The sequence below is a fragment of the Delphinapterus leucas genome, chromosome 17 (genome assembly GCF_059928025.1).
Source record: "Delphinapterus leucas isolate spDelLeu-1000000601 "Yukka" chromosome 17, BTC_Dleu_Yukka2, whole genome shotgun sequence".
NCBI lineage: Eukaryota > Metazoa > Chordata > Mammalia > Artiodactyla > Monodontidae > Delphinapterus > Delphinapterus leucas.
The window spans coordinates 30062094-30071885 of NC_143145.1; the positions used below are offsets into that span (position 1 = coordinate 30062094).

General features: G+C 37.9%; 1 protein-coding gene across 4 annotated transcripts in view; it reads right to left on the reverse strand.

Annotated features, from left to right (window-relative positions):
* Positions 1–3303, reverse strand: part of EMC2 (ER membrane protein complex subunit 2) — a 209468-nt gene extending 206165 nt beyond the window's left edge. For 2 of the 4 annotated variants that reach the window (XM_089898818.1, XM_089898817.1), the window contains exon 1: positions 3144–3294. In XM_089898818.1, the coding sequence (XP_089754944.1) occupies positions 3144–3246 (103 nt within the window). In that variant the 5' untranslated portion in view covers positions 3247–3294. Of the gene's footprint in view, positions 1–3143 lie in introns of all 4 variants that reach the window. The other 2 variants (XM_089898820.1, XM_089898819.1) reach the window with 2 other exon arrangements.
* Positions 3304–9792: the final 6489 nt, after the last annotated feature.

Sequence of the window (9792 nt, forward strand, 5' to 3'; positions counted from 1 at the left end):
GATTGAAAGATTGGTCAGGTACAAAATTCTTGACTGAAGATAATTTTTACTCATGATTTTCGATGCCTATTATATTGTCTTTTAGCTTTCAGTATTGCTATTGAGAAGTCTGATGCCATTCTGATTCCTGACCTTTGGATGAGAACTGTTTTGTTTGATGTTTTTCTCAGTGGAAGCTTTTGGATCTTTCTGGGCACTGCATAGTCATTCGATAGCTTTTCAAGAGAAGTATTTAATTTTGAAGACCCATCTTATTAATTAGAAAACTGAGACTCAAGGAAATTAAATAAGTTGCTCAGTCATAGAAGAACTAGAAAGTGCCAGAACCAAGATTCAAACACAGTCTAACTCAAGAGTTTATATGCTTTTTATATGCTTTACATTACACTAAAACAGTTAATACCTTAAGGTTTTAAGGAAACTGAGAGTTCAGTTAGTCCAAACACTTGGCTTTTTTTTTTTTTTTTTCCCTAATGTAATTGTTTTTCTGAAGAATTACACTGATTCATGTATGGGTGCCAAAATACTACTTTTTATTCTTGTGGAAGATAAATCCAAATTATTATATATAAAATAATTTTATTAGTTACTTAAGGAGTCTCTTGTCACATTCAAAATATCAAGGACTATGTACATCAAGATAAACAATCCAATTTCAAATTTCTTATGTATTTCAAAATCTCAGTCAATACACATTTAATGCAGCTATCTATTCCAGTTTAATTCTCTTTAACACATGTTCTAATTTCTTCTCACACAAGACAGCCTTCTTATTTTAATGTGCTCCAGGATGATTAACATCTTAACATCAGTTGTCTGTCTCCTAACGTATTGCAAATGTGACTTGTCTTTTATGAGGTGTGCTAAATGTATCTTCCATTTCTTTGGGCTATTTGTGTTAAATCTGTGATTACTTCTCTAAAGGCATCATCCTGAAAAACAACTGGTTCAGTGACTGTTACATTAACACATAAAGAAGTATTATCTTAGCAAAATGTAATACAATACTTTTACAGATGGCAAAGCATTAAGGTTGAATTTTATTTGCAACGAGTGTGCTTAAATAACATGCTGACTACATTTTACTGGAGGCTGATATTATCACCAAATTACATACATTATGCTCTTATGTACTATGCAAAATAAATATGAATTGAAATCCCTTTCCTCTATAATGCTTAGGTCAGAAAAAGCAAAGGTATAGATAAAAGATAATATATATAATATGTAAAATATGATATTCAAGGTGAATGTAAATCCGTATGCAAATCCAAACCTAACAAGTGATATCCATTCATCCTTATCTTTTACCACCATAGTTCCACAACATTCATTTCATCTTTTTATATTTGATTCATTATAGACACCAAGTATACTTTAAAATAAACAAGCAAAAGGAGAACTGGGACTTCTATATTACCCATTATAGGTTACCTATGTCTGTATCTTGCTTCCCTCCCCCAGAATCTGTCATGTAGCACAAAAAAAAAAAAAAAAAAAAAAGCAAAACTAAAAAATTTATTAGTTCTGCTCTGTCTTGCCTGGTTGTCAGAAAAAAATAACTCCAGAATTGGTTTCTTTGGGGAAAAAGCACTTTAATAAATCCTATCCCAAAGGGTGCTTTATCGGATGGTAATAGATATCAGAAGAAACTAATAAGTCAGTGAAGCATTCCATAGCCAAATTGGTTAAAATCTGGGGCTTTTTTTCATTGCAGAACTTTTTTGTGTGTGTGTGTGGTATACGGGCCTCTCACTGTTGTGGCCTCTCCCATTGCAGAGCACAGGCTCCAGACGCGCAGGCTCAGCGGCCATGGCTCATGGGCCCAGCCACTCCGTGGCATGTGGGATCTTCCTGGACCGGGGCACGAACCCGTGTCCCCTGCATTGGCAGGTGGACTCTCAACAACTGCGCCACCAGGGAAGCCCCATTGCAGAACTTTTAAGACTTTAATATGCTATAATATATTCATTACACTCTCTATAACAGGAATGACCTATTGTATAAAAAGTTCCAAGACTAATTTGACTGGAGAAGCTTTTTTAAAAGTCATCTTTTCATATAAAGATCAAGTGGTACACTTTGGAAAACACTATTTTGACTCTTATAACACATCAATTATAGCCTTTTAAAAATGCAGTAGCAAGTTGTAGTGGAGAATAACCCCTCTTCCTATTGTTAATGACATATTCATCTTATAAACAAACTGTTATAACAGGTTTCAAACTTACATATGTGGATGTGAATAACTAATCACTAGAAAACACTGGATGTATGGAGAATGGTTCTATAGAGAAAAAAATTATGAAGCCAAATGGTTTTACATAAAGGGTCCAGGAAAAAAGTGCTTCTCGAGTGACCTGCTTTATAATGATAACTTCATTTGCTCTCTCCCTGGTGGTCTAGTGGTTAGAATGTGGCATGCTGTCTCTCTCATTTACTCTAAATCCTTTATAAAAGTTTTCTTTGTGAACATATATTCTTCCTTTTCCTCAAATGAATTGTTACTATCTCCTCACTACCGGACATCCCAATAGGAGACGTAGGATTCCTGTTGAGATAATTTGAAGCTAATTTGATACTCAAACACTATTCAGTTTTTCAAGAATCTCAGTGCATTTTAAGAAAACGATTTTAGGTCATTCTAAATTACACTGCTGTCCTGTTTGGATATTTAAAAGCTAGTGCTCTCACTCCCTCTTTCGAGAGCACCGGAATCATAACTAACTGCTGAACAATCACTGACAGGAAGACACTGGAACTCACCAAAAAAGATTCCCCACATCCAAAGACAAAGGAGAAGCCACAATGACATGGTAGGAGGGGCGCAATCACAATAAAATCAAATCGCATAACTGCTGGGTGGGTGACTCATAAACTGGAGAATACTTATGCCACAGAACTCCACCCACTAGATTGAAGGTGCTGAGCCCCACGTCAGGCTTCCCAACCTGGGGGTCTTGCAACGGGAGGAGGAATTCCTAGAGAATCAAACTTTGAAGGCTAGTGAGATTTGATTGCAGGACTTTGACAGGACTAGGGGAAACAGAGACTCCACTCTTGGAGGGCACACACAGAGTAGTGTGCGTATCAGGACCCAGGGGAAGGAGCAGTGACCCCATAGGAGACTGAACCAGACCTACCTGCTAGTGTTGGAGGGTCTCCTGCAGACGTGGTAGGTGGCTGTGCCTCACCGTGAGGACAAGGACACTGGCAGCAGGAGTTCTGGGAAGTGCTCCTTGGCATGAGCCCTCCCAGAGTCAGCCATGAACCCCAACGAGAGCCTGGGTAGGCTCCAGTGTTGGGTCGCCTCAGGCCAAACAACCAACAGGGAGGGAACCCAGACCCACCCATCAGCAGTCAAGTGGATTAAAGTTTTACTGAGCTCTGCCCACCAGAGCAACAGCCAGCTCTACTCACCACCAGTCCCTCCCATCAGGAAACTTGCACAAGCCTCTTAGAGAGCCTCATCTACAAGAGGGCAGACAGCAGAAGCAAGAAGAACTACAATCCTGCAGCCTGTGGAACAAAAACCACATTCACAGAAAGATAGACAAGATGAAAAGGCAGAGGGCTATGTACCAGATGAAGGAACAAGATAAAACCCCAGAAAAACAACTAAATGAAGTGGAGATAGGCAATCTTCCAGAAAAAGAATTCAGAATAATGATAGTGAAGATGATCCAGGACCTCAGAAAAAGAATGGACGCAAAGACTGAGAAGATGCAAGAAATGTTTAACAAAGACCTAGAAGAATTAAAGAACAAACAAACAGAGATGAACAATACAATAACTAAAATGAAAACTACACTAGAAGGAATCAATAGCAGAATAACTGAGGTAGAAGACCAGATAAGTGACCTGGAAGACAGAATGGTGGAATTCACTGCTGTGGAACAGAATAAAGAAAACAGAATGAAAAGTAATGAAGACAGCCTAAGAGACCTCTGGGACAATATTAAACACAACAACATTCGCATTATAGGGGTCCCAGAAGGAGAAGAGAGAGAGAAAGGACCTGAGAAAATATTTGAAGAGATTATAGTCGAAAACTTCCCTAACATGGGAAAGGAAATAGCCACCCAAGTCCAGGAAGTGCAGAGAGTCCCATACAGGACAAATCCAAGGAGAAACACGCTGAGACACATAGTAATCAAATTGGCAAAAACTAAAGACAAAGAAACATTATTGAAAGCAGCAAGGGAAAAACGACAAATAATGTGCAAAGGAACTCCCATAAGGTTCACAGCTGATTTCTCAGCAGAAACTCTACAAGCCAGAAGGGAGTGTCATGATATACTTAAAGTGATGAAAGGGAAGAACCTACAACCAAGATTACTCTACCCAGCAAGATCTCATTCAGATTCGATGGAGAAATCAAAAGCTTTACAGACAAGCAAAAGCTAAGAGAATTCAGCACCACCAAACCAGCTCTACAACAAATGCTAAAGGAACTTCTCTCAGTGGAAACACAAAAGAAGAAAAGGACCTACAAAAACAAACCCCCCCAAAAAATGGTAATACGAACATACATATCGATAATTACCTTAAAGGAGAATGCATTAAACGCTCCAACCAAAAGACACAGGCTTGCTAAATGGATACAAAAAGAAGACACATATATATGCTGTCTACAAGAGACCCACTTCAGACCTAGGGTCACATACAGACTGAAAGTGAAGGGATGGAAAAAGATATTCCATGCAAATGGAAATCAAAAGAAAGCTGGAAGAGCAATACTCATTTCAGATAAAATAGACTTTAAAATAAAGAAGGTTACAAGAGACAAGGAAGGATACTACATAATGATCAAGGGATCAATCCAAGAAGAAGATATAACAATTATAAATGTATATGCACCCAACATAGGAGCACCTCAATACATAAGGCAACTGCTAACAGATATAAAAGAGGAAATCGGGCTTCCCTGGTGGCGCAGCGGTTGAGAGTTCACCTGCCGATGCAGGGGACATGGGTTCATGCCCCGGTCCGGGAGGATCCCACATGCCGCGGAGTAGCTGGGCCCGTGAGCCATGGCCACTGGGCCTGCGCGTCCGGAGCCTGTGCTCCGCAATGGGAGAGGCCACAACAGTGAGAGGCCCGCGTACTGCAAAAGAAGGAAAAAGAAAAAAAAAAAAGAGGAAATCGACAGTAACACAATAATAGTGGGAGACTTTAACACCTCACTTACACCAATGAACAGATCATCCAAACAGAAAATTGATAAGGAAACACAAGCTTTAAATGACACAGTAGACCAGATAGACTTAATTGATATTTATAGGACATTCCATACAAAAAGAGCAGATTACACTTTCTTCTCAAGTGCACACGGAACATTCTCCACGATAGATCACATCTTGGGTCACAAACCAAGCCTCAGTAAATTTAAGAAAATTGAAATCATATCAAGCATCTTTTCTGAGCACAGCGCTATGAGATTAGAAATCAATTACAGGGAAAACAACGAAAAAACACAAACACATGGAGGCTAAACAATACATTCTAAATAACCAAGAAATCACTGAAGAAATCAAAGAGGAAATCAAAAAATACCTAGAGACAAATGACAATGAAAAACACGACAGTCCAAAACATATGGGATGCAGCAAAGCAGTTCTAAGAAGGAAGTTTGTAGCTATTCAAGCCTACCTCAAGAAACAAGAAAAACCTCAAATAAACAATCGAACGTTACACCTAAAGAAACTAGAGAAAGAAGAACAAATGAAACCCAAATTTAGCAGAAGGAAAGAAATCATAAAGATCAGAGCAGAAATAAATGAAATAGAAACAAAGGAAACGATAGCAAAGATCAATAAAACTAAAAGCTGGTTCTTTGAGAAGATAAACAAAATTGATAAACTATTAGCCAGACTCATCAAGAAAAAGAGGGAGAGGACTCAAATCAATAAAATTAGAAATGAAAATACAGAAGTTACAACAGACACTGCAGAAATGCAAAGGATCCTAAGAGACTACTATAAGCAACTCTATGCCAATAAAATGGACAACCTGGAAGAAATGGACAAATTCTTAGAAAGGTATAACCTTCCAAGACTGAACCAGGAAGCAATAGAAAATATGAAAAGACCAATCACAAGTAATGAAATTGAAACTGTGATTAAAAATCTTCCAACAAACAAGTCTAGGACCAGATGGCTTCACAGGTGAGTTCTATCAAACATTTAGAGGGCTTCCCTGGTGGCGCAGTGGTTGAGAGACCGCCTGCCGATGCAGGGGACACAGGTTCGTGCCCCAGTCCGGGAAGATCCCACATGCGTGGAGCGGCTAGGCCCATGGGCCATGGCCGTTGAGCCTGCACGTCTGGAGCCTGTGCTCTGCAAGGGGAGAGGCCTCAGCAGTAAGAGGCCTGCGTACCGCAAAAAAAAAAAAAAAAAGAAACATTTACAGAAGAGCTAACACCCATCCTTCTCAAACTCTTCCAAAAAATTGCAGAGGAAGGAAAACTCCCAAACTCATTCTATGAGGCCACCATCACCCAGATACCAAAACCAGAAAAAGATACTACAAAAAAAGAAAATTACAGACCAATATCACTGATGAATATAGATGCAAAAATCCTCAACAAAATACTAGCAAACAGAAGTCAACAGCACATTAAAAGTATCATACACCATGTTCAAGTGGGATTTATCCAAGGGTTGCAAGGATTCTTCAATATATGCAAATCAATCAATGTGATACACCATATTAACAAATTGAAGAATAAAAACCATATGATCATCTCAATAGATGCAGAAAAAGCTTTTGACAAAATTCAACACACATTTATGATAACAACTGTCCAGAAAGTGGGCATAGAGGGAACCTACCTCAACATAATAAAGGCCATATGTGACAAACCCACAGCAAACATCATTCTCAATGGTGAAAAACTGAAACCATTTCCTCTAAGATCAGGAACAAGACACAGATGTCCACTCTTACCACTATTATTCAACATAGTTTTGGAAGTCCTAGCCATGGCAATCAGAGAAGAGAAAGAAATAAAAGCAATACAAATTGGAAAAGAAGAGTAAAACTGTCACTGTTTGCAGATGACATGATACTATACATAGAGAATCCTACAGATGCCACCAGAAAACTACTAGAGCTAATCAATGAATTTGGTAAAGTTGCAGGATACAAAATTAATGCACAAAAATCTCTTGCATTGCTATACACTAATGATGAAAAATCTGAAAGAGAAATTTAGGAAACACTCCCATTTACCATTGCAACAAAAAGAATAAAATACCTAGGAATAAACCTACCTAGGGAGACAAAAGACCTGTATTCAGAAAACTATAAGACATTGATGAAAGAAATTAAAGATGATACCAACAGATGGAGAGATATACCATGTTCTTGGATTGGAAGAATCAATGTTGTGAAAATGACTATCCTACCCAAAGCAATCTACAGATTCAATGCAATCCCTATCAATTTACCAATGTCATTTTTTTGTAGAACTAGAACAAAAAATCTTAAAATTTGTATGGAGACACAAAAGACCCCAAGTAGCCAAAGCAGTCTTGAGGGAAAAAAAAGAAACAGGAGGAATCAGACTCCCTGACTTCAGACTATACTACAAAGCTACAGTAATCAAGACAATATGGTACTGGCACAAAAACAGAAACATAGATCAATGCAACAAGATAGAAAGCCCAGAGATAAACCCACACACCTATGGTCAACTAATCTATGACAAAGGAGGCAAGGATAAACATTGGAGAAAAGACAGTCTCTTCAATAAGTGGTGCTGGGAAAACTGGACAGTTACATGTAAAAGAATGAAATTAGAACACTCCCTAACACCATACACAAAAGTAAACTCAAAATGGATTAGAGACATAAATGTAAGACTGGACACTATAAAACCCTTACAGGAAAACATAGGATGAACACTCTTTGAGATAAATCACAGCAAGATCTTTTTTGATCCACCTCCTAGAGTAATGGAAGTTAAAAAAAATAAATAAACGAATGGGACCTAGTGAAAGTTAAAAGCTTTCGTACAGCAAAGGAAACCATAAACAAGATGAAAAGACAAACCTCAGAACAGGAGAAAATATTTGCAAATGAATCATTGGACAAAGGATTAATCTCCGAAATATATAAACAGCTCATGCAGCTAATATTAAAAAAACAAACAGCCCAATCCAAAAATGGGCAGAAGACCTAAATAGACATTTCTCCAAAGAAGACATACAGATGGCCAAGAGGCACATGAAAAGCTACTCAACATCACTAATTATTAGAGAAATGCAAATCAAAACTACGGTGAGGTATCACCTCACACTGGTTAGAATGGGCATCATCAGAAAATCTACAAACAACAAATGCTGGAGAGGGTGTGGAGAAAAGGGAACCCTGTTGCACTGTTGGTGGGAATGTAAATTGATTCAGCTACTATGGAGAACAGTATGGAGGTTCCTTAAAAAACTAAAACTAGAATTACCATATGACCCAGCAATCCCACTACTGGGCATATACCCAGAGAAAACCATAATTCAAAAAGTCACATGCACCCCAATGTTCATTGCAGCACTATTTACAATAGTCAGATCATGGAAGCAACCTAAAGGCCCATCGACAGATGAATGGATAAAGAAGTTGTGGTACATATATACAATGGACTATTACTCAGCCATAAAAAGGAACGAAATTGGGTCATTTGTAGAGACGTGGATGCCTCTAGAGACTGTTATACAGAGTGAAGTAACTCAGAAAGAGAAAACAAATATCGTATATTAACGCATATATGTGGAACGTAGGAAATGGTACAGATGAAACCGGTTTGCAGGGCAGAAATTGAGACATAGAAGTAGAGAGAAAACATATGGACACTAAGGGGGGAAAGTGGAGGGGGGTGGTGGTGGTGGTGTGATGAATTGGGCGATTGGGATTGACATGTATGCACTGATGTGTATAAAATGGATGACTAATAAGAACCTGCTGTATAAAAAAAAAAAGCTAGTGTTACTAATATTAAAAGTTCAATCTTAAATATAAAAAAAAAGAAAAAATTAAAGGATTTTTAAAATAGCCATTCATCTGTGATTAGGTTTTCCTATGCTTGGAATAAGCTTTTGGTCAGCAATAGGAATGCCTAAAGGAAAGTGCACCTAATTTTCTTATTTGTTCATTCAATTGACTTTCATTTCAATAGACTTTGTGCCTATTACTGTGCTAATACTAGGATGAGGGTGAAAAGAGAATGACAAGACAAGCCACAACCTGGAAGAAAATCTTTGCAAAACTCATATCCAATAGAAGACTGGTGTACAAAATATATGAAGGACCCTTAGAACTCAGCAATAAGAAACCAAGCAACCCGGTTCGAAAGTGTGCAAAAGATCTGAACAGGCATGTCACCAAAGAAGATATACTTACAAATAATTATGTGAGATGATGCTCAAACTCATGTCATTAAGAAACTGCAAATTAAAACAACAATGAGATACCACCATACAACTATTAATGGTTAAATCCAAAACACTGATAACACCAAATAATGGCAAGGATATGGAGCAATAGGAATTCTTAGTCATTTCTGTTGGAAATGCAAAATGGTATAGCCACTTTGGAAATCTGACAGGGTCTTACAAAACTAAATGTAATCTTACCATAAGATCCAGCAATTGCACTCCTTCGTATTTATCTAGATGAGTTGAAAACTTATGTCCATACAAAATCCTGCACAAAAATGTTTATAACAGCTTTATTTATAATTGCCAAAACTTGGAAGCAATCAAGATGTCCTTCAACAGATGAATGGATAAATAAACC